At 51.2% G+C, this 23,692-nt stretch overlaps 8 protein-coding genes across 8 annotated transcripts; 5 read left to right on the top strand and 3 right to left on the bottom strand.

Moving 5' to 3' along the window:
* Positions 1–1,427: 1,427 nt before the first annotated feature.
* PtrM4_029960 (uncharacterized protein) lies at positions 1,428–2,930 on the bottom strand (the record flags this gene model as incomplete). The annotated part of the gene is made up of 1 exon (XM_066103889.1): positions 1,428–2,930. The coding sequence occupies one exon, from the start codon at positions 2,928–2,930 to the stop codon at positions 1,428–1,430; it is 1,503 nt and encodes a 500-aa protein (XP_065966091.1).
* A 539-nt stretch (positions 2,931–3,469) lies between these two features.
* PtrM4_029950 (uncharacterized protein) lies at positions 3,470–4,000 on the top strand (the record flags this gene model as incomplete). The annotated part of the gene is made up of 3 exons (XM_001941904.2): positions 3,470–3,484; positions 3,541–3,654; positions 3,854–4,000. 3 exons carry the CDS (start codon positions 3,470–3,472, stop codon positions 3,998–4,000), a joined length of 276 nt encoding a protein of 91 aa, XP_001941939.1.
* A 973-nt stretch (positions 4,001–4,973) lies between these two features.
* On the top strand, positions 4,974–6,308 carry PtrM4_029940 (uncharacterized protein; the record flags this gene model as incomplete). The annotated part of the gene is made up of 4 exons (XM_001941903.2): positions 4,974–5,208; positions 5,378–5,690; positions 5,745–6,082; positions 6,136–6,308. The coding sequence occupies 4 exons, from the start codon at positions 4,974–4,976 to the stop codon at positions 6,306–6,308; spliced, it is 1,059 nt and encodes a 352-aa protein (XP_001941938.1).
* A 2,109-nt stretch (positions 6,309–8,417) lies between these two features.
* Positions 8,418–10,552, top strand: PtrM4_029930 (GMC oxidoreductase; the record flags this gene model as incomplete). The annotated part of the gene is made up of 3 exons (XM_066103888.1): positions 8,418–9,676; positions 9,744–10,162; positions 10,245–10,552. 3 exons carry the CDS (start codon positions 8,418–8,420, stop codon positions 10,550–10,552), a joined length of 1,986 nt encoding a protein of 661 aa, XP_065966090.1.
* A 1,406-nt stretch (positions 10,553–11,958) lies between these two features.
* Positions 11,959–12,648, bottom strand: PtrM4_029920 (uncharacterized protein; the record flags this gene model as incomplete). The annotated part of the gene is made up of 2 exons (XM_066103887.1): positions 11,959–12,417; positions 12,556–12,648. 2 exons carry the CDS (start codon positions 12,646–12,648, stop codon positions 11,959–11,961), a joined length of 552 nt encoding a protein of 183 aa, XP_065966089.1.
* A 4,222-nt stretch (positions 12,649–16,870) lies between these two features.
* On the bottom strand, positions 16,871–17,548 carry PtrM4_029910 (Atrophin-1 multi-domain protein; the record flags this gene model as incomplete). Its single annotated transcript, XM_001941901.2, has 1 exon — positions 16,871–17,548. One exon carries the CDS (start codon positions 17,546–17,548, stop codon positions 16,871–16,873), a length of 678 nt encoding a protein of 225 aa, XP_001941936.1.
* Positions 17,549–19,118: 1,570 nt separating this feature from the next.
* Positions 19,119–19,727, top strand: PtrM4_029900 (SET domain containing protein; the record flags this gene model as incomplete). Its single annotated transcript, XM_001941900.1, has 1 exon — positions 19,119–19,727. The coding sequence occupies one exon, from the start codon at positions 19,119–19,121 to the stop codon at positions 19,725–19,727; it is 609 nt and encodes a 202-aa protein (XP_001941935.1).
* A 1,605-nt stretch (positions 19,728–21,332) lies between these two features.
* On the top strand, positions 21,333–21,905 carry PtrM4_029890 (uncharacterized protein; the record flags this gene model as incomplete). The annotated part of the gene is made up of 2 exons (XM_001941899.2): positions 21,333–21,362; positions 21,417–21,905. 2 exons carry the CDS (start codon positions 21,333–21,335, stop codon positions 21,903–21,905), a joined length of 519 nt encoding a protein of 172 aa, XP_001941934.2.
* Between the last annotated feature and the right edge of the window lie 1,787 nt (positions 21,906–23,692).

Here is a 23,692-nt window from a genome sequence, read left to right as displayed (position 1 = left end):
TGCATGTCAAGCTCGACGTCGGCTTCAGACTCGGACGGCAGGACCTTGTCGCTCGTGCTGACGACGCTGCTGTGGTCGCTCATAAAGTCGGGCTCCATCAGTAGCGCAGGCACGCTCTCGCCCGTCGACTGTGGCACGAGCGGAGAGGCTCGCTGGCTGGCAAGACCAAGACCGTCCTGGCCGGGCCTCCCACTCCAGGCGGTGCCGCGTCGCTCGATGTCGAGGCTGCGAGCTTTGCGGAACTCGTCGAGCCGGCGCAGTCGATCTTGCTCGATGCGGCCGACGTCGACGGCGCTCTTGTTGTTGTTGTCGTTTATTTGGTTGAGAAACTTCATACGTGCCAGCAGGCCGGGCGAAACATTTCTCGCGAGCTTAGTGGTGCTTTCAATGTGTGGAGGCGTGTGTCGAAGGGGCTTGGGTGATGACGCTGTCGTCGACGGGGCCGTTGATGGATTCGGCGGTGTCTTCGCTGGCAAGTCAACGGCAGTCGCGGGGCTGCTCCTGTTCACTATAGGCGGCGTGGCCGAGTCGCTCATCGAGCATTTCTATGTTTGGACCTCGAGAAAGTCTCCAGGTCGCTTCCAGGCAAAACAAACGCTGCGCAGACTGAATGCGCTGTATGCACGGATGCTCGATCAACGGGAGATGAGTCGTTCTTTTGGAAAGGTGCCGGATCCGAAGTCGCGTTAGCCCAGCCCACGCGTTGCTTTGTTTGATAACACTGCCGTGACACAACAACACGAGTGGAGGCGTCACAAGAGATGCGCGATGCCAGGTATACATTTAGCAAAACTGGAGGAGATTTGTCCGACAACTCTGAAGACACCCGTTCACAAAACGTCCCGCAAGTGAGACACGAGCTGCCGCTGTCCCCAATTTCCGCCAGCTCCCCCCTGCTATCAGTGCTCCAATGCTACTCAAGCTGCAACGCCACCGCGTCTGTGCCATGCTTCCAGAGTGTGCCCGGGCGATCTTATCGTTTGTGCTATGCATGTTTCATCCTTCATCGCGCACGCACAAATTCGGGGAACCCGTGGAGTGTGCTATGTCTCTGCAACCGTCTTCATTCATCCGCTGCTTGCTATGATACGAGCCTAATATTAGGTGCCACACCCTTGCCCCATGCTGAACTTCTCCACTTGACTGTAACTGTATTGAACGCTACATGACTGCAAGCCGCCGATGCAAAGGGGTATCTATCTCAAGTCGCCAGCCACCGCCTGGCGCCCTCTGAGTGGAATAGTAAAACAATCCCTACTTCCTACCAGGGAATAATCTGTGCAAATCTATCGTGGGAGTTGAGATTCTGGAGTGACATGATCTTCGTGCAAATTAGATAGGTGATAGGTGATAGGTGAAAGGTGAAAACATGGACATGGAAGGAAATGTGCCGAAAACCATCAATATTTGCCAACTTTGTGGCCACTTCACAGCGCCTCGTAATTCGGGTCAATCTGTAGTGTAGGCGTCCGAGCCTGGTTCTTCTCCTTTAGCCATTCGAGCGTGATTTCTTCGCGCACGCCTTGGCACCATTGCAACAGTGCTGCGTCAAACTTCCTCCACACTTCGGCGTCCTTGCCTTGGACTATGCCCATGACATCGACGTCCAACTTGATGTCCCAGCGCAGCTCCGCGGCTTTGACCCAGTAGCGCAGGTTGTCGGCGCAGCGATATGGCTTGGCTGTGTCCTCGTGAAACGTCTTGATTTGCTCGAAATGTCGCTTTGACCTTCGGACCAGCGTGTTGTGTAGGTGGACTAGTCGCAGTCCGTTCTGCAGTGAGGCAAGGAAAGGAGTTGGGACTTCATCGTCGGCGGCAGGCGTAGTCCACTCGGGGAGCGGCTCTGGGCTGTTGTCGAAAGAGCGGAGGAAGAGCACTTCTCGCTCCCTCTCTTTGCCCGACCAGTCGCCCTCGCGCCACGACCAGTTTTCTCGCTTCTCCTGTTCAATGCGCTCCTTTTCTTCCTCCGTGTCGAGAAGTGCGCCAATGTCCATGACCCACTGCTTAAGTTGGGTCACCTCGTATGGCTGCACACCGTTGCCAAAGTTGCGAATCGCCAAGCGCTTCAGAACCTCTAGTGTGTCATATAGCTCCTTTCGGATCGTGCGTTCGGACTTGATCGAGTATAGTCGTTGCGGCTCTTCGTGTGCAGTGTAATAGTTTTTGGCGGCCCTGATGGCTAGTGTTGTGACGTCCAGCAAGTTCAAGCCCTGCACTTCGTGCCACCCGGAGGCGTCAGCGCCACCGTTCTTGGCCGTCTTCCCGTCCGGCTGAACATCTGAGAAGCCCTTCTCCAACTCCTGCAAATGCTTCATAGACTCGGCGAGCGACTCGCGCAGTTCGCGACGAAGGACGGTCATGTCGGGTGGCGGTGGGACGTAGATGGGATTGTTCTTGTATGTGCTGACTGTGGGTGGGAGCATCATGGGTTCGGGATCCTCCCAAGCCATCGACGCCGTCTCATCGAGTGGTGACTCAACGAAGCCCTCTCCCAGATGATGCTCCGAATTCTCTGTTAGACCAGGCGATAGTGGCCCGTAGTCGGCGTCGAGTCCAGGTGAGGTTGGCTCGTTGCCGCTCGCTGTGCGCGATCCAGGCTTGCGCCCTTTGGCTACACGTCCAGTAGCCGTGTCCAAGAGGCCGGTTCGCGCAAAGTAGTATTGTAGATGCGCGATAGTTCCCAGGTTCATAACGCTCTCTCTGTTCTTCGCCGACTTGGAGAACTCTGTGCCCTCAGGTCTCATGTACCCGCGCCTCCTGCCGCCATCCGAGAGGCGCGAGCTCGCTGAGCGGCCAGATACTGACGAGACAGATGAAGCCGTCGACACTGAACGATCCAGCGGTGGAATGGCCCCGATGGCCAGCGATGGCGTCACCCATGGTTCGGGCGAAGTCGATCGTGCGGGTGGAGAGTTGGGCGTCGTGTCCATAGTGGTCGACAGGGGTGGAAGATGCAAGGCCGTAGCTGTCGTTAGACTCCGTATGAGCAGTGAGATCCGATGTTTGCGGATCCTAGGCATTTACGGTGAGATGTGGCGGGTTATCTAGGCCTAGAGATGATTGCTGAGCCTCCTGGGCGATGTGCGGTTGTTGCTATGTGATTCGGGTTCGAAAGGGGGGTGTTTGATTAGTGGTTTCGAACGCGAGATTGGTATCCCCGAAAACAACGCGACTAGCGTCATCAACGCCCTGAGCTTCCTCACTCAACGCAATCTCCGGCGCCGTTTAAGCGTAGTGGTTACGGTGGTCGCGCTGAGTGCATATGTGTCCAAACATTGCAACACGTCTGGTCGGGTGCGCCTTCCAGAATTTCTTCACGCCCCGCATTCCGCGTGAGAGATGGCAGGGGTCTGCTTTCTACAACCGTCGGCTATGACGTTACCTGCTCTTTCACCTAAATCAAACTGAACTAGACACGACTTTTCGCTCGTGACAGCTAATGAAGCGCTTTCTCTCACCTACAGTCACAATGTCAGCCAAGCGAGTGCGTATTGCGTCTTATACTGGCCCGCTTTATGCATAGCTAATGCAAATGCCCAGATTCAGTACAAGGTCGAGGGCCGGGTACAAGGCGTCAACTTCAGGTCCTTTACACAGAAGCAGGCCAGAAGTATCGGCATCACTGGCTTTGTCACCAATGCATCCGATGGAAGTGTAAGCATATGCCCCTAGCGGACCCCGCTCTCGCAGAAGCAATAAGCCGCTTCCACGTTCCTGCTGGGCGTACACAATACACTGGATATCACCTGCAAAGCGAAATATAATGTCGACTATGCGCCAGGACTCATTGTTTTCTTACAAGGGCGTGCGCCAATCCAATCTGGAATCCGCCACTGACACTGGCATCTCGCAGGTCCAAGGCGAGGCCCAGGGCAGCGAAGACAAGATCAACGAGTTCGTCCAACACCTGAACAAGGGTCCTCCGGCAGCATCCGTCTCCAAAGTCGACCAGTCTGACATCTCAGCCAAGTCGGGCGAAAGCAGCTTCAACGTCCAGTAGTTGAAGACTTGCAATTGTGGTATACTCGATGGAATGAACGATCATGACTTTCGATTGAATGATTCCTCTCCTCTGCTTTCCACATCGATATCATCTAGCTAGACTCAAATGCACAAATACACATTCTAGGCTGTCAGTCGGGTCTCTTGCCACTCTCAATGTTGCCAATGCGAGCACAGTCGCGTGACCGAATAAGCACAACGCGTCTGTGCATCTCACGCCCCTATCTGCATCAAATGGCACCTGGGCAAGCAGCCACTTCATCGATAACAGTGAACATTGGAAACACTACAATATCAAATTTTCAGTAGTAGTTCTTCGTTGCCGTCATTGACTAGGAACGCCTGCGCGCGCTATCAGCCCTACGGGAAAGGGTGGGTCCGGCGACCGCCTGGCGACTCCCCGAGCTAAGCCCCGACGAGCATTTTCCGGAACCAGCAGTCATGAGTTCCTCATACTCAACATCTGGCTGCACCACGAATATCCATTCAGAAAAGGTTTGCTCCTGTTGCCCTTGAACACTAAACCTACGTTGCAACAATTTTCTGCAGAGCTTTTCCTTTTTTAAAGCACCCAGGAGCGACTCCCGGCCATGTTTTCGTGAGGCATCGGGGACTTCCCATTCCGGTTCCTTCTCGTGCTGACCAACTTCGCTACTCAGCCGCATCAGGCCTACCTTTCCACGCGACCAATGCTCCCGCTCTCGACGATTCTGATTCACTGCCTGGCCTCTCATATAAGGTCTATGCGGTCGCCGAGTCTGCCGTAAGCCGGGTGATAGTGCGGCGTAGCGGCGGCAGGACTACGCGCGAAGCATTGTTTGCGTGCCTTTTTATAGTCATCAGCGTCATGTCCATGATGATATAAAGAACTGACATTTACCTCACTGTCGCCCCTTGTTTACCATCTGTGTCCATCATCACACTTACTCAACTACCTTGACACTTGATCTACATACCACACTCGTCCACTGATGATTTCCACAAGAGCAGCAACGCGTGCATCCCCAAGACAAGCTACTGCTCAGCTTATCAAATCCTTCCAGAGCTACAATGTCGGATTTCGACCCACCTTTGTAGCGGCTCAACACCTCCAAGCCCAACGCCATTTCACCTCCTCGCCTAGTGGCGGAGCCAAGATCAAGGAGTGGTTTGAGAAACATCCCACAGACAAAGTCCGGAAGACTCATGCAGCATGGCCCCATCCAGGTGAGTACACTGCTTCTATACAAGGAAAGAAGAGCTACCTTCACGTCTATCTGCCGGGTATATATACACTTGGGTTTTCCTGTCTACTCAGCAGGACATCCCATCATGTACACGCCGTTGCACATTTTCAGAAAACATTCCGTATATCCATTCATCTAACAGTATCTAGTATACACGGAAGAACAGATGAATCAAGTCGTCGTTGCCCATCGCGAAGCGAAGACTATGTCCGACAAGGTCGCTCTTCTTGCTGTCAAGGTACTACGCTGGGGTCTCGACAAGGCGACCGGATACAAACACCACAAAGCACTCGATGTAGATGCTAAGGATCCCGTCGCTGCACGTAGGAAGTTCGCTATGAATGAAGAGAAATATCTGATCCGAAACGTCTTTCTGGAGAGTGTCGCAGGTGTCCCAGGCATGGTTGCCGGCATGCTCAGACATCTGCACTCGATGAGGCGCATGAAGCGAGACAACGGATGGTATGTATCTCTGCTCATTGGTACGGAGAGTTTCCACTAACACGTGGCTTCCAGGATTGAATCCCTGCTCGAAGAAAGCTACAACGAGCGCATGCATCTCCTCGTGTTCCTCAAGATGCAACAGCCAGGACGCTTCATGCGCCTCATGGTACTTGGAGCTCAAGGCGTCTTTTGCAATGCATTGTTCTTCGCCTACCTACTCAGCCCCCGTACTGTTCATCGATTCATCGGATATCTTGAGGAGGAGGCAGTGATTACATATACCCGTCAGATTGAGGATCTAGATGCAGGTCGTCTGCCCAAATGGGAGAAGATGCAAGCACCGGAGATCGCGATTGACTATTGGAACATGCCTGAAGGTCATCGTACAATGCGGGATTTGCTGCTTTACAGTACGTATACCGGAACATCTACTTGCCATGTACAATCTGCTAACAGATTTTAGTCCGCGCAGACGAGAGCAAGCATCGAGAAGTTAACCATACCTTCGGTAACCTCGACCAAAAGGAAGATCCCAATCCGTATGTGAGCGAGTACCGAAATCCGGAAGAGCCGCATCCAACCAAAGACCTTGCACACATGAAGCCCACCGGTTGGGAACGACACGAGGTCATTTGAGCATTGTATTCGATTCGTCCGTCTCTCAACGTTTGACATAGCCGAGGCGTTCACTTCTTCTCCACTCTTCTAAAACTGCATTTTCGGCGTTACCCCAGACTATTGAATCTTGGAAATTATACCCATGTTAGACGGGTTTGTTGGAGTAGGCATCTTTGTATCGCTAGTACTTTCGGACCTTTTGCAGTCACGCACCGGACGCACCGGATCCGCAATTCAAAGCGAAATAGACCAAGAAACCCATTCGTATCTGCTGTTCCGTGTACTGCCTCATTGATCTTCAAGAACTACTGAACTATACCGGTGAAAGGCGGACTGAGGAGCTTGCCTCAAGAAGGACCGTTTAGATCGGCGGGATCGACGGATGCTGACTGGTGGGCCTTAAGACCGAGGCCAAGCCACACTATGACTTCACTGCAGACTCGAGTCTGATCTATACTATTCAGACGGAGTGTTGAGAAGGTGGGGAGTTCCAGTTACTGCATGATGACATTGTCTCGATTTCCGGCTTATGCATTCCTCACATGGCGCGTCTTTGTGACAGCCTCCTGTAGCCCCTCACAGCGACGAGAGAGCCCTGACGTACATATAGACTTTGACTCTACTATATCGCTCCAGTATCGTGGCACGTGTATGTCTACCTAGTCTCATGTTTTCTTAGGGCTGGATGCATACAGCCTCACACGTTGCAGTAGTCCCACCCAATCCGGACATACCTAGAGACTCCTCAGGAGACATCTATGGATCCATGCTGTGCCATTTACGGTTAATGATGAGTAGAAGTGGAGATGACACGTCAATCTCATCTTGGTTCCTCCACCTTGAAGTTTGGTTGAGCCACGATAGTTTCGTGAAGCTCGGAAATAAGGCTGTGTATGGACTTGAGCGCATCTGGTATCCGCGGTTCAGGACGAGTTTGGCAATCGATACAAACTATTTGGCCCAAGATGGTGAGCGCGGTAACAAGCCATCCCTCACCCGCCTTGGGCCGTTGCAACGACTGGCTTACCGTTGATCCGAGGTGTTCTGGGGGCTGTCGCAGAGCTAACCCCGCATTTAGTTGCTGACGCTAGCGTTCACGCCAAGTGATACCCCCTCCCAAGCATGAGGCACAGGCACTACTGCACCCCACATCCGGATTCTTCCACGATAGAAAGCGCTTCCGAGTGGAACGTCAGCGCCGCAAGACCCCCGCAGACGCCTGGAGGCTAGCTCAGCCTGCCGCATACGCATGAGCTCTAAAAGCTATATCCTTGTAGTTGATGAAGAGCTCTGGAAAACAGATCAAGTACCTACGTACTTTGACTAGCCCACTATGCATATACATGGTGTTTAGCAATCCAATCCGTAGTACATCAATTTGATCTCAGAATATGCTCCTTTGCTTCTTCCATATTGACCATCCGCGCTGGCCGTGATTGACGGCCTTGTCTCCTCATTCTCAAGATGTGATACGTTGAAGTTCGATGCCCGGGTGTCCCCATGTTGGCCTCATCATCGGGTCCGCAGTGCTTACATCCAAGAGTGGGCCTGCATACGCAACTGAGCATGTCTCCTCACTGGATGCAATCCTTCTCCGCACCAAGCTAACAAACATGCGACATTGGCTGCGTCAATTCCAGTTGTTACTTTATCTAGTACCGTCAGATCGGTTCTCGCTCTGATCAACGCCCTGTATAACCAATCATTACTTCTCATCTTATCCCTGCTTACTAGGCACAGGCCACTTGCGGATCCGCAAGTCTACCGGCTCACCTTGAATAGTATGCTTCAGATGGCTATCCACAAGGGCATTGTGGTGTAGGATCCCATGCCACGGCTAGTCGTTCCTGGTTAGAGAGTCTGGCCAGATGGTACTTGCCCCCCTCCTTACGCATGAATCGTACAGCTATTGTGATGGACAGTGTCCAACAGCCGTATCAGTTACACGGCCGAGGAGGTGGGTCCTCCTTGAAGCCGAAGACCCCAGAGTGCGGGGTTTGACAGTTTAAATAGACGTTGATGCTACCATCATGGAAACATCATGCCCAGTTGACTTGCTCTCCTGCGGTTGACTACTTGACATCTGACTCTATTTTTATCAATTGACAATCTCGATTATCCTTCAAGATGACGATCCCCGATGAGGTCGATATCATCGTGTGTGGTGGTGGTTCCTGCGGATGTGTCGTTGCTGGACGTCTGGCCAATCTCGACCACAATCTCCAGGTCCTCTTGATTGAGGCTGGAGAGAACAACCTCAACAACCCATGGGTGTTCCGCCCCGGCATTTACCCTCGTAATATGAAGTTGGACAGCAAGACTGCCTCCTTCTATTACTCTCGCCCTTCGGAGTGGCTCGATGGACGCCGAGCTGTTGTGCCCGTTGCACACATTCTTGGTGGTGGATCTTCGATCAACTTCATGATGTACACCCGAGCCTCCGCTTCTGATTACGATGACTTCCAGGCCAAGGGCTGGACCACCAAGGAGCTCATTCCTCTCATGAAGAAGCACGAGACCTACCAGCGTTCCTGCAACAACCGCGACATTCACGGATTTGAGGGACCCATCAAGGTTTCTTTCGGCAACTACACCTACCCAATCAAGGAGGACTTCCTTCGTGCTACTGAGTCTCAAGGCATCCCCACTACCGACGATCTTCAGGACCTGGTCACGGGACATGGTGCTGAGCACTGGCTCAAGTGGATCAACCGCGACACTGGACGTCGATCTGACTCTGCTCATGGATACATCCACAGCACCCGCGCTGTTCACCAGAACCTTCATCTTCTTACTTCCAACAAAGTTGAGAAGGTTATCTTGGAAGGTGATCGCGCAGTTGGTGTGAAAGTTGTTCCGACCAAGCCTCTCCACCCCACACAGCAGTCTTCCAGAGTTATCAGGGCACGCAAGCAGATTATCGTCTCTGGTGGTACTCTCAGCTCTCCACTTATTCTTCAGCGCTCTGGTATCGGTGACCCAGAGAAGCTCCGCAAGGCTGGCGTCAAGCCCCTGGTCGATCTTCCCGGTGTTGGTCTCAATTTCCAGGACCATTACCTGACCTTTGCTCCGTACAGAGCGAAGCCAGGTACCGAGTCTTTCGATGATTTCGTACGCGGTGATCCCGAAGTTCAAAAGCGAGTATTTAACCAATGGGAAATCAATGGTACTGGACCATTAGCTACCAACGGTATCGAAGCTGGAGTCAAGATTCGTCCTACTGAGGAAGAGCTCAAGATGATGGACAGCTGGCCCTGCCCAGAGTTCCGTTCGGGCTGGGACTCGTATTTCAAGAACAAACCCGACAAGCCAGTTATGCACTACTCCGTTATTGCTGGATTCTTCGGCGACCACATGCAGCTACCCCCAGGCAACTACTATACGATGTTTCATTTCTTTTAAGTGTTCCCTGCCCCCCTGGTGGTCATGACAGTGAACTAATGTTCAAAACAGGGAATATCCATTTTCTCGCGGTTCAACCCATATCACTTCGCCGAACCCATATGACGCACCCGACTTCGACGCAGGCTTCATGAACGATAAGCGAGACATGGCACCGATGGTCTGGGGCTACATTAAGTCGCGTGAGACTGCCCGTCGCATGGCGGCCTATGCCGGTGAAGTGCACCACATGCACCCAACCTATGCCTACGATAGCCCCGCACGCGCCCGCGACATGGATCTAGCTACTACCAATGCGTATGCTTTGCCTGGCAACATCACCGCAGGTATTCAGCATGGTTCCTGGACTATGCCACTCGAGAAGGGCCGTGCTCCCCAGCCTAACTTCTTGAGCTCGAACCAGCAGGAAATCATGGACGATCTCCACTACTCGAACGAGGACATCAAACACATTGAGGATTGGACCAAGCGTACGTCTCCATTTCCATTTCTGTTCCTGTTTTCCTCACTGCATATCACGTGATGAACTTTTCACTAACAACCACATCACAGGCCACGTTGAGACTACATGGCACTCACTCGGAACGTGCTCCATGGCTCCCAAGAACGGCAACTCCATCGTCAAGCACGGTGTACTCGACGAGCGCCTGAACGTCCACGGCGTCAAGGGTCTCAAGGTCGCCGACCTGTCCATCTGCCCCGACAACGTTGGCTGCAACACATACTCGACCGCGCTCTTGATCGGCGAGAAGTGCGCCGTGTTGACAGGAGAGGATCTTGGATACAGTGGTAGTGCTCTGGACATGAAGGTTCCTACTTACCATGCTCCCCGCGAGGTTGTTGGTCTTTCCCGCTTGTAGGCCGTTTGTCAGAGAGCTAAGCCGTAGTACAAAATGCACATTAGTAACATGAATTTTCGAGAACATTTGACTGCTTGTATACCTAGGTAGTTACTCAAGTGATGAGCATTATTCTATCATTAACTTTGCAGAATATCACCCTAGCATGGCCAACTGGGAAAGAGCCTTTTGATGACTTTGCAGAATACAACCCAGTTTGTGGGTAGGAGGGTCGCAAGTTGCTGGGCGTTCAAGGAGGCCAATGCAAGCGTGGTGCGTGTTGACCAGCTGCCTTCCAGCTGTGATGTTCAAGATAGACTCTGGTCCTTTAGCCACATGGAATACCTCCACAAGGCACCATTCGGCCATGATAACACGTGTCCAATGAGTGTAAGAGAATACGGCTGATGAACACCTGAGCAGTCTCCGCGTATGAGGCTCATGTAGATGTCTCTCGTTTCAATGATGACATGCTTTACGGAGGGTTGGAAGCTCACATCTTGGTACCTCAGTTGAATGGGAGTACTTGGGTACGCAACCGCAAGTCACCTAAATGAAATAAGATAACACGGTGCTCTATCGACCCAGTGGCTCAGTGGCATCATGTGTGAGGCAGAATTCGGCTTTTCGATCATGGCAAGACGCTTTCGAGGCTCTTGGTCTGTCACAGACAAAGAAATTCCCAACTATATATCACATGCCGAGAAGAACACTAAACCGATGTCTTTCTCTTCATGCTCCACAATGTGCCTATCACCTCGTCTGTATGGCCTGACGGTGACATTTGCCGAGGCGGAGTAGAGGTTACTAGAAGATGGTCTACTATTGAAGCAATTTATATAATTTGTTTTCCGATAACGTACCTAACGGGCGAGTGGGCCACACGGGCGAGTGGGCCACCTGCGCTAAGACCCCATTAAAACCACGACTGTACACGACTATATAGCACCGTCAAAGATAGTAAATAGAAATCGTAATAGACTATTCTACTCAGAATCTATCGCTGCTTCTTGCCTACATGTGCGCATATTATGTCCTGCCTCGCCGCAGCGTCCACAGCGTCGTTGGCTAGGCTCGCCTGCCTCAACGCGCACTCTCTTCTTCGCCTTCTTCCTATCACTACATGCCCCAAACTCCTTAAGAGTCGTCAGTCGCACGCCCTTATTAATTGTTAAGGTCCCTTGCTGCTGTAAGCGCTTCCTTTTATATGATCTACGCTTACTTGAGGCCTCGTTGGCGGCTTGGAGCTTAGCGTTGCGCTTGGTTATTAACACTAGAGAATGCGCTATCATCTCTGCACCTTTTGACAGGCTTTTGATCGCCTCAACCATATACGTAGGTAAGCTATCTACATGTCTTCGAATCCTCTCTTGAATTAGCTTTGATTGCGACCTAAGTTCTAGGGTATTGCTTGGAGTTTGCGACTGCTAGGGACCGTCCTCGACGGTAGGTAGTAGTGGAGTGCGCAGCCGCACGTTAAGCGTCGATATCACAGCCTCTAGATTAAATGGGACTAAGCTAGCGCCTCGAAAGCTTCCTTGTATATTGGCCTTTATAATCGCAGCGTCAAAAGCGCCTTTAAAGCACGGTAGGAACTCTAGTTTAGTGATATGGGTGATCTTGTTGCGCATTAGATCCTTGGCTTGGCGGCTATACGCTGTCTTTAAAGGCGAGAAATACCCTATATTAAGAGGCTGTAGTAGGTGCGACGAGTGAGGAGGCATGCAGAGAGTAATAATGTTGTGATCCTTGCAGTACTGCTGGAAATCGAGCGAGTCGTGGCTCTCGTGGCCGTCGATAATAAGCAGACGATAGTTTCCTATAGTCCTCTTCTTTGTGTGAGCGTTAAAGTGCTTTAACCACTCTAGACTAAGCTTGTTTGCTGTCTAGCCGTTCTCAGAGACTGCAATAACCTAGTCGCGAGGTAGGTTATCTTCCTTGTACTAGGCAGAGAGGTGGTTCTTGCCTTTGAAGATGATTAAAGGTGGGATTGCCCACCTAGTCGCGTTGATACCCTAGATTACTGTAGCCCACTCGCGATTGCCCTGCTGAACGCTCTTTGGTCGTCCTCGACGCTCAGAGCCTGTGACTACTGCTCTAGTTGATATCATGCCCATTATAAAGCTAGACTCGTCAAAGTTGTAGGTGTCCTTATTAAGGATACTGTACTTAGCCTTTGTGTTCTCTACAAGTCGGAACTAGCCTTATATAACCTTAGGATCCTCACAGAGGGCTCGCTTGTAGTTATACTTGCGATTGAATTTGACCTTAAGCTTAGGGCGACGTTTGACGAAGGTTGCAGCCTAGTTCTGACTAACAGGGTCGCGGTGGCGCTCAGCTAACAAAGAATTAGCTATATCCTGCACAGCAGCAAGTTGGGGCGGAAATCCTTGCGCGTCGAGGTTAAGGATATGCTGGATAATTACATCCTCCTCTGTCTTAAGGAGGTTTATTGAGTTAGGCGTACAATCGCTCCGAAGAGGTATTCCAGCGCGTCGGCGCCTAAGAGTTACTCGAGATATGTTGTAGATAGCTGCAGCGCGTCTCTGCGACAGCGTCGCGTCGCGTTCGATAGCCTTGAGAGCAAGCTGTAATCGAGCCTCTTTTAAAGCTGGTAGATTGTTTTGTTGTTGGCTTATTGTGAAAGTACTGTAGGTAACAGTATGTTTTGGTGGGGTCTTAGCGGAGTGGCCCACTCGCCCGTGAGGTACGTTACTCTAATAAAGTGTAAAGTTGCGTGCCCGCTTGCTCCGCGTCAATTCCACTGGTGCTGGCCTGAAATCTTTGAGAAATACTCAATCGCTCTTGATATGGTCATCTCTGTCACTATGATTACGAGCCCGTAAAGACTAGCGACATCCATTTTTTGAGGGCAGACGATGTGAGCCAGGCTTTGGACGACGAGGTGATCACCTACGGAAGCCGAATCGCACTCTACTGCAGCTATGTCAAACATTACCTACAAGCCAGGCATTCCCAGTGAGTATCATAACTGAGCTTGAGCCTGATTCACGATGCGAGGCTTAAGATGGGTGAATAGCAACCAAAACATATAGTAACACGGTGTTAGACACGCGTACAAGTGGTAAGGGCTGATGACTTGGCCTATAGTCAAAACATCTCTAATTTATTGGATCTGGTAGACAAGCTACTTACGCATGAAACGAGAAAATTCAAGGGTAGTTATGAAACAGCGAGATGGATTGAGACTCACCTAAGACATGCTTTCTGTGGTATTGGACTATGAGATCTTCGAGAGCTACACCACAAGTAGCAGTCTAGATGCGATTGATGGCATCGTACTGGAACGAGACTGCAGATTTACGAAGTCTATCTATGTGGCCTCCACATGGTGGTTTGTTAAAGGACTCGGGAGCTAAGGAGACAGAGCCTAATGATAGGGCGCCTTATGAGCGCAGACCTTATAGATGATAGCGGTAATAGCTTCTTAAATGAAGACCTCGTCACTGAACAGTTGCCGTGAACCTATCTAGGGTCGTGGCCATATACGCGCCATGGCTCGAGTTTGTGCCTTACGCTGTAGATAGTGACACGAGGGCGCTTAGATATGTGGCCGTGACAGTTTTTCTTAGCATTAGGTTCGCTACGCGCGTGTTTAGCATCTTACACACGAGTACATGAAGAGTATGGCCTCGCACTTTCAGTCTTCGACTCAAAAGTGGAATGTTCAATGAAGCAAAGGAAGCTACTGAAATGACCATTGGAATATACAAAGCCATAGAGACTAAGAGTGCTAGAAACGAGCTTGCTTTGGCACGCAAACAAATAGGTTTGTTCTTCGAAGAACTTGGCTAGATGGCGAAAGGTGCGAGTGAGAGCAAAACTGCCTATACATGCATGGTAACAAGTTGACAGAAGGGCCATGGTAGAAGTAGCGTGCTCCAACAAGTCTTTTGTAGTGTCCTTCTGCAACCTTCGAGCATCGCCTCCGGAACGGAGGCAATCCATGCTTGTTCCCATTAAACAATCTCTCGGCCTGCGCTGCACATAGTTGAAGTAGCGTACAACTGCTCCAAGGAATACCAAAAAGAAAAATGGAAGAGGTACACGTACGCGTGCCGAACTCATACGTCAAAGACTTCGGCTTCGGAATAGCTTCTCATGTGGCTGATATCACATCGCGTCTTCAAATCTCGAGCACTTAACATATAGGCAGCTTTGCCAGCACAGTTTTATACCGACGAGGATAACTCAGCTATCCGTAGTATTCCTAGCGATATCTCAGACACTTTTAGAGAATTCGAAGACCATGTACGCGCAGCGGAATACTTAATATCAGTCTCGGATGTTAACGCGCACTGATCGAAAACCAGCGTCGATAACGCAGTCTCATGTTTGAGGTGACTATATCCGTCGCAGAGAAGATAGCGAGGGCTAGCAACGCGATAGTGTTAATAGTAATAAGTGTCTTAGCTTCTATCAAAGAATGTTGCGGGAAAATAGCAACTTTTTTTTGACACTGTCGGATCGAGACTGTATATTAACATGGACAGCTCACGAGGATCAACTATCGACCCCAGGTATAAAGCAAAGTCATAGAATAGATGATCTTAACAAACCCGCTATACGTTTTCTCCACCAGGAACTAACGCTAAATTCTCATCCAGTACCTCGCGGCGAACGATCGAAGTTATGAAGTAGCATAATAAGCACAAACACGCACAGTATCCATACGTCACCTCTTGTAACTGCCCACATTACTCTCAATTCCAAACTCACGAATTTCAACAAAAAAATCGCACTGCACTACCCTCGCCATTCAACCTACAACTCCAAGCCTCGCCAAACCCAGCAACAACAACCACACCTCGTATTGCAGGATAAACAACGCCTCTCTACCACCTATAACAACGCCCACATATAGTCAATCAATAGCGCACCCACTCAAAGCCGAACCACCAACCAAATAAAGAACCTCCCGTCTAGTCCTTCCCAATGTCACCACCACAGCAACGGACGGTACAAAAATAGAGTAGCAGGCCCAGGAAATTATTGCATCGTAAGCCACTCATAGAGATGATTCCGAATGCACCGTTTATTATTCCAGGTACAATGGCGCTATTTTGTATCGATAATACCGGGCCTTTATTGCGTCGTGGCCCCCGGCCTTGTCAGACCGCACAGGACGCGGCTAGGACGGTTAGACAGCATGCTTGTCCCGCTTTGAGGATATTAAAATATAATCAGATGTCGAGTCAAAGGGAAGACAGAAAAATAAATAAAATGCATTGATGCGTGCGGCGATGTCGCGTGCATCTAGGATAACAGCAACAAACCAGAAACCCTGCGTTATGACCCCGAGTCTGTTCTACCTTTTGCTTTTGTCTCGTCGGAGCAAGGGAAGAAGGGCACAGGGCTGGTGCGGTATTCCTGGGGGTTTTGGTACACCCGGGTGTCATAAAATACTGGACATACTAGTGTAAAAAAGCCACTGTAGTCGCCAGACACGTCTATTGGGTGCTTACCCACACTGTCCAGTATTTTATGTCACCCGGGTGGTAAGCGCCCAGGGAGAAAGAACGACTGGGGTATGGTATTGGCCGGGATTGAGATGAGGGGCTAGACTGTGCGATGGGGTAAATACCTAGAGTCTGGGCGGGGCGGGCGACTGACAAGGGGGTAAGAGAAAGACTCTGGGCGAGTGGAAAGGATGTTCTGGTCTGTCGATCGGATTGGCGGTGAGGCAAGATTGTGCTTCCAGACTCAATATTTGCAGAAAAGGTTGTTGATCCGAATCACGTCATGCACAGGGACGCGAATACGAGGAAGGGCCGTGGAACAGCGGTAAGCAGTAAAACTCAACGTCTCGGTCATGGGCATTAAACTCTAGTACTATGTATGTGCAAAATGTATGTACAATCATCAAGAAAGCAAGATGAGAAAACAGAAGATGCGAGTGTAAAGATGGAAATCATGTTGAATTAAAAAATCGTGTTTGCCGACTCTTTTCAAGATAGAGGCGAAGAATCTAGGAACATTTCAGACCATAAGGAAGACCACACGACTCTTCCTCCAAAGACAGCCCATTAACAGTACTTGAGCATTTCAAACCCAAAATGGCGTATTAAGATACCAGATTATTATCCATGCGAAATGCTGCTGCGACCTGGGTAGGCGCAAGGACAAGCGTTGGGGGATAAGTCGTAGCAAACACCGCAGCTCCATAATCCTAGACTGAATCGTGAAAATGCAGAATTTGAAGACATTAAACCCGTGAAGCCATTCTTTATCTCTACTCCTCCTCTTTCCAAACTCATGAGATTAAGCCATCCATGGTCATGAAACCATGGCCAGCCACATCACTCAAGAGTGAACCGCTTACAAGAAAGCAGCGACGGCACCAGCGACGGCGAAGAAGCCAACGGTGGCCTTGCCAGCGGCACCAGTGAACTGGGGAGGGGTGACGGGCTTGGTGGCGCTGGGAACAGAGCCAGTGGCAGTGCCGACGGGAGCGTTGGGCACAGTGCCGTTGCTGCTGGGGTAATGGGGTGCGGGAGGAGCAGCCGAGTAAGCTGGCTTGGTAGCAGAAGCTTCAGGAACAGCGGGAGTGTAAGCTGGCTTAGTGACGGATGCTGCGGGAACAGCAGGAGTGTAAGCTGGCTTGGAGGCGCTGGGTACGGGAGCGACCGGGGTGGGGCTCGCGGAGTGGACGTAAGTAGCAGTGTAGTGGGGAATTGAAAGGACAGTGCTGGAGGTGATGATGTAGGTGCTGGGGCCGTAGGTGATGGTGGTTGGCTCAGGGCACTCGTAGGTGGTTGCGCTGATGACCTCAGTAGTGGTGGCGTAGGCCGGGGCGGAAGACGAGGCAACGTGAGCGGGAGCAGATGAAGACGGAGCAGCGGAAGAGGCACCGTATCCAGGAGCCGAGGAGTGGACAGCCGGGGCGGAGCTGGAAGGAGCAGCAGAGCTGGCCGGGGCAGCAGGGTAGGCGTTCTCGTACTGAGGAGCGGCAACGGCAACGGCAGCAAGGCCAGCAATAACGGCGAAGGAACGCATCTTGATGGTGAGGTTTGGGGGTTGGTATTAAATACGGTGGGTATTAAGTAATAGGCGATGGAGGTCGTTGAAAACGAGTGTGATCGGTGATAACCGGGTATTAGTGAGTGTAGTGAGTGTGTGGTGAGGAAAAAGAAGAGAGGATGCTGGAGAAGATATTATATAGAACTCTACAGAAGATGGCCTTACCAAGACAGCCGTCGGCCGTGAACAGGGGGCCTATTGACATGGCTGCGTTCGTCTGCCAGCTTCGCAAGGGCTCGTTTGGCCGATAGCCCCGTTTGGTGGATAGTGCCAGGCCATGGTACGGGATAGGGGAAGTTGTGGGAAGCTTGGGCGTGGGCCATTATGAGTTGTTTATTGATGGAAGTCGGAGTAACCAATCACCATAAAGAAGACGGGCAGAAACGAGATGAGGTGGACATTTCCCCTGCCAAGCGACCATGCCGCCTCAACACAAGCCGGCTCTCTTAACCATTTGTGGCCAGTGGCAGGCCATTGTGCGAATTGTGCACACCGGACATGTTCATCTCCCCGCCGTGCACGTATCTCCGGAAGTTTGTGATCCACAGCGGCAAGAGTGAGAGAAGCTGTAGCGGAGCCGTGCAGGATGGCGAATTCGCAATCGAGCCTTGTAGTAGTAGGACGATGGTGTAGTAGATGCGTACCGGTAGAGTAAGCGTGTGATAGATATGGTGTACATGCAGTTTGCAGACGGCTGGTGGTTGTGCAGTGTAGCACGTGAGCAAAACCATGTTTGGGTATTCAATGTTCCCTGCTATACTGGCACCTGAAGAATCACCACAGCGCAGATTCCTCATCGTGACAGTAAGTGGAGCCCCCGCGCCTGAGCTGTGAGTGAAAATAGCCCGCCTTGCGATTGATAGGGGATAGCCGGTCATTGAGCGGTCTGTTGCTGTAGGTGTCGGTGCACGCTCCAAGTGGGGACATTGAGGGTTCCTGCAGCGTCTAGACCCATGACTAAATGGTGCGAGGGCCGACAGTGGTGCACTCACACTCGATATCGTAGCCTTGCGAAATGGCCTGGAATCGAGGCTGGCGCGTCCATGATGGATTCGGCCACAGCGTGCCGACCGTAGCCTCTGGGCTTGCGTGACAGCGCGTCCTCGCAATCTCGCGTCCGCTGTTGTCGCTAATTCAGCATCCATCAGGAGCCGCCTTTGTGCTTAGTGGACGCCACTATAACGAAGCTGCATTGAAGACGGCACCTACTTGGGAGCAAGTGTGTTGCAGGACAAATGACATGCCGCGCAACACGAGCAACATCAATTCTGACATATTGATATTTCCCGGTGACGGCCAGTCATTTTCGTTAGTCGCCAGAGTCGATTGAGAAGAGATCGCTATCGGTGAGCACGATACGGCGAGGGTGAGACGGGCGCGGGCGGGTGAGAAATCCGTCGTTTCCCCCCCGTGGTGCCGAAGTCATGCCGCTCGTGCAAACGAACAGTGAGCCCCTCGGTAGCTACCTCACCAACAACACTCGACTTGCACGCTTTACCGACCACAACCAGACGCAGCCTGTCTTTGAATCATCGTCGAATAGAGAATGCCTAAAACAGCAGGCGCTGTGCCAAAAGGCTGGCATGTGCACATCACATACCTGCATGCGCCGTCATACTCCAAGAAGCTGAACAGTGACAAAGTCAGCGCCTTGATATTTCAAAAGGCAGATTTGGGGCCGACTGCACAAGTCTACAAGACACGCGGACCATACACAAACGTCAAGATAACACCAGTGTCTGACGTGGCCCACCCGGCATATGGCCAGCATGCGCTGTACGCTAACCAGCAGCTCTCTCCAGATTCCTTCATCCTGCCATATCTTGGCTTTGTTCACGATCAGGCCGATTTGAATCCGGCATCCGACTATGACTTGTCACTCGATCGCGAGCTGGCTATCGGCGTCGATGCTTCCACTATGGGTAATGAAGCACGCTTTATCAACGACTACCGAGGAGTCTCAACGGCACCGAATGCAGAGTTTCGCGACATACATGTCGAGATTGGCAACGGCAAAGTAGAGAAGAGAGTCGGTGTGTTTGTGCTCAGTGCTGGCAAGAGTGGAAAAAGGTCATCAGGCATCGGGCGTGGTCAGGAAATCCTTGTCAGTTACGGCAAGGGTTTCTGGACCGAACGTCAAGCTACGGAAGAGTGATGAGCCAGTATCAAGAGGTTTTGCCATGTTTTCGTAATGCCCTTTACCAGTGGCTTGTAACGCACCCAGGTATGGGTACACTGTCGCTTCCCGGTTGTTCCGCCTATCATCGCAAGGCCTTTGGCCTCTAGCAGTCCGCGACCAATACGCTCAGTCCCTGCAGAGCCGGAGACCCTTCCAGTCGCTATCTTTGTGCGATAGGCGCCTCATGAGAACCCAACTTGGCCCCCACAGTCTTGGTCAAACACCAAACCAAAGATAGTAGACCAAAGACGCCACGTTGAGCTGCGAATTCAAGGGAAAAAAATGAGACATGGCATTCCAACATGACGTCCACACATGGGCCCAAAGGATTTTGATGTTCGTTCTAGAAGCCTTGTGATGGATACCGTACAGCGACCTGATAAGCCTGATGCGACGATCGTAACCCGAGACAAGGTCTTACAGGGCATGCTTCCTCTTCAAGGCCCACAGGGGAGCGTCACAACTAAGCCACAGGCAGTACACACGTCCGACTGAGCCACTTCGGTGGCGTTGAAACCTGTTTCTTCTCGCAGCAATCAAAGTGCGGCGCCCAGTCACTTGGGCATCCCAAGAAGCGCCACCTGTTCCCAGAGTAGTGGACAGCCGATGAGAGCAAACCCGTCGGCGCACCACGTTGGGCAGTCTCAGCATGGGGCTGAGAGTGACGTCGGAGAGAAAATCCGAGCATTGACCAGGGGTGCTGTATCGAAGCAGAAGTAATTATGGGTTCAGTAGAACGTCATCTTTTGTCACGCATGGCATTTTTGCAGCATCATGGCTTTCTCATGGACGGCTGGGGAAATTTCCATGTGAAAATGAGCCGCTCCGGAACGGCCGAGAGGCAATCTGCAGGGAGGTTTTCTCATGTCCATGCAGGTACGATGCATCCTTCATACAGGCAGAGGGTGTCGTGAATGGCTGTGTCACTGGATCGCGATCTTGCGCTACCAGCTTTCACCTCGCTGCCGGTGACGTTGTTTCGCCTAGTTTACCTTTCAGGGTAGCATGAGGATCAGCAAGGGGTGGCGTCGTCGGACCAATTACAACTACGCACCATGCAGAGCCCCCTGTCTATCCCAACAAGGTTTTACGAAACTGGCCTCGTTGCTCAAAGAGTTTTGGGCACAATGTACGCAACACGGATTCAGCCGCTGTGTTTCGGACCAAGTATGTTAGACGCACGTCATGGCTTATCCCATACCTCAGCATGTGCCCGCAGCCTGGCGAGCACTGGTTAAAGTTCGCGAGCGCCCCAGAAGTTAGACATTGTTTGTCTATACCAGACCCTAAAGCTTTTCCGGACCCAACCCATCAGCACCGTCACACCACTCTCATCTGACAGCTTGCGCGTCAACCGTCATCACGACCTCACACCACGACCACCTTATCGACACGACTCCACTCTGATCCACGCACCAAGAAGTTTTCGTACCCACACCTCCGGGGCCTTCTGCCGATCTCCCAGTAGCCAACGCTCTTGGCATTATCAACTGGTATATCTATCAGGGCGACACCCCCGCATTATCGGGCTTCCAGCTTTCCAATCGCCAATATCAGGAAAATACCAAACTATACAACACCATGGCACCCGCAAGACCCACTCTATGCAGAGTGAGTAGCTCCACCACGTTCGATAAGTAACAGATGCTAACAACAATCGTCCAGAATGAATCGATGCAAAAGTACATGCTGCTATCGGCCCAGAAGGAAGCACTCCAGCGTCGCATGGCTCTAGAGATTCCCTTCAATGCACCCATGTCAGCGACCTCACCAGAGTTCCAATCCCTGTCCTCGTCGCCTACCTGGTCCCCAAAATACGCCCCGCCATATCCCGCAGCCAGCGATCCAGTCCCAGTCAGCTCTCGGACTAGCGGAGCACCACGCAACAGTATTGACGACATGCATACGGAAGAGTCGCACAAGCTCGCCGAGATTAATCATCAAATCGTCGCTACCCTCACCGAACTCATGAATACGGAATGCATCCGTAATGACGAGAAGCAGCGTGCCTGGGTCCAATCACGCCTGATGGAAGCCGAACACCAAATACGTCGTGAGCGCCGTCGTCACTCCTCAACTGTCAGCAGTGATTTTGCGTTAGCCATAGCCCAGCATCTCGAGCTGGGTCTCAACACCTCAAAGACATGGGCGTAAAACCTTACAGTTGCACGTTTTGGTTTTGATTGGTTTCCTCATCGATTTATGGTTCTACGACATGACGGTTCATCATATTTGCGATTAGGCTTCTTTGGTCGTTTTAGCTTTGGGTAAACATGGCGCAATCGGTTCTTCTGAAATGAAGTGCTCAAATCAGGAAAGGAAGGAAGACAGGAGACAGTGGAAACAAAAAAAAGATACCCCATCGCAGTTGCTCAAGCATCAGCGGCAACAACTACATCAACGGAACTGGCTAGCTCCACCATGTAGCGAAATCGTATTTTTAGTTTTCTTCGTGAACAAACCTCAAGCTTGTCCTCATCTGCACCCCGCATTCACCTCCTCACCTCTCTGCATCCACAAACAATGGCCTGTCGCTGCGGGGCTACGCGTCCCATTCGCCGCATGATACTAGGTTCCCCCCTTTTCTGCTCTTTGTTTGTGTGTTGCTGGTTACATTGCATTAGCCCCGTACCACTACCTCGGAAAGGTTAAACCACGGCATGCCTTTACCATGTAAGAAAGGCCACCTGAGGTCCAATGATATGGGCTTGCGCTGCACTCCGACACATTGCATGCATGCATGGCATCGACGGAGGTTGTGTCCCTGCATGCGTTTTCGCGTGTTATTGCTTATCTGTACATTTGTTGAACTGCCAGCTCCGTTCCTTTCGGCATCTTCCCAAGTTGTTTGGCCTGCTTTGACGTGTGGTCATGCGTTGGAAAGTGTGAAGGATCAGATTAGTGATCAACAGAATTATCTAGCATAACCCCTTCTCTGTCTTGCTGTTGCTGTTGCCGTCGTTGTCGTCTGTTCACCGCTCAACTCGAAACCTGGAAAATGACGTCAAGTCCCTTCTCAATTTAGGCCGGGCGGACATCATCGAGAACCGCACCCACCCGAATAAGCAACAGCAGTACACGTGCGCAAGCGTATGAACTCACGCACCTTGCTCTTATCAAAAGGAAGTGATTGGAACCTTGGTTCTGCCCATGATCGATATGGTATGTGAGGCTGTAGATCAGCGCGCGGGATCGCTGGATGGGTAGGGTGGGATGGTGGAGTTAAGGCTTGTATTCGGTCCGCAATGGTGCATGGGATCGACGGTAAGCCCTCTCTCTTTATCTGATGCTAACGGTAGCGTGGTGCAGATAGGGGTGGGATGGAGCTTGGGAATGTTGGCAGTTGCAGGCTGGGGGAGGGTAGTGTGGCTGTGGGATTGTGTGGAGGGTGGAGGTGTACAAAGACGGGTGGGGTCAAGGATTCTAAGAGCTTTAGGGCGGCCTGGAGTACTTTAAGGTAGTTTTAGCTAGCTAGGGAGTTGGCCAAGTACGGTTGTAGTCTCTGGACTACCTTCTGGGGGTAGATCTAAGCTTACTTGAGTGCATGCGGAACAGCGCTATATATGTATTCCTATTTGCTATATCATACTTATCTGGGCTGAGACAAACTAACACTCGTCTAGAGGCTAAATCTTTGTCATATTGTCCTGTTATATAGGTATATATGTAAGTGATATCAATGCTTAGCAGTAGATTTTCACAACGCAGTATTGTAGTAGTTAATAGCAATATAAAAAAGCAGTTAAGGCGTTATCCTAACACCTTATACTCAGTAAGTGACAGTTTTCACTCAGTGTTTTTTCAATTCACAGTTCACATATTTCAGGAAGTCGCAAAGGTAAGCTAAGTACGCGCCTGGCAGTTTTACGTGCCATGTACTGTACCCCGCCGCTCTTTACAGATTTAAACACCCATACCTCTTGCACCTTTAGGCAAAACGT

This window comes from Pyrenophora tritici-repentis, chromosome 1 (assembly GCF_003171515.1).
Source record: "Pyrenophora tritici-repentis strain M4 chromosome 1, whole genome shotgun sequence".
Lineage (NCBI taxonomy): Eukaryota > Fungi > Ascomycota > Dothideomycetes > Pleosporales > Pleosporaceae > Pyrenophora > Pyrenophora tritici-repentis.
This window is presented reverse-complemented; position numbering and strand designations above follow the sequence as displayed.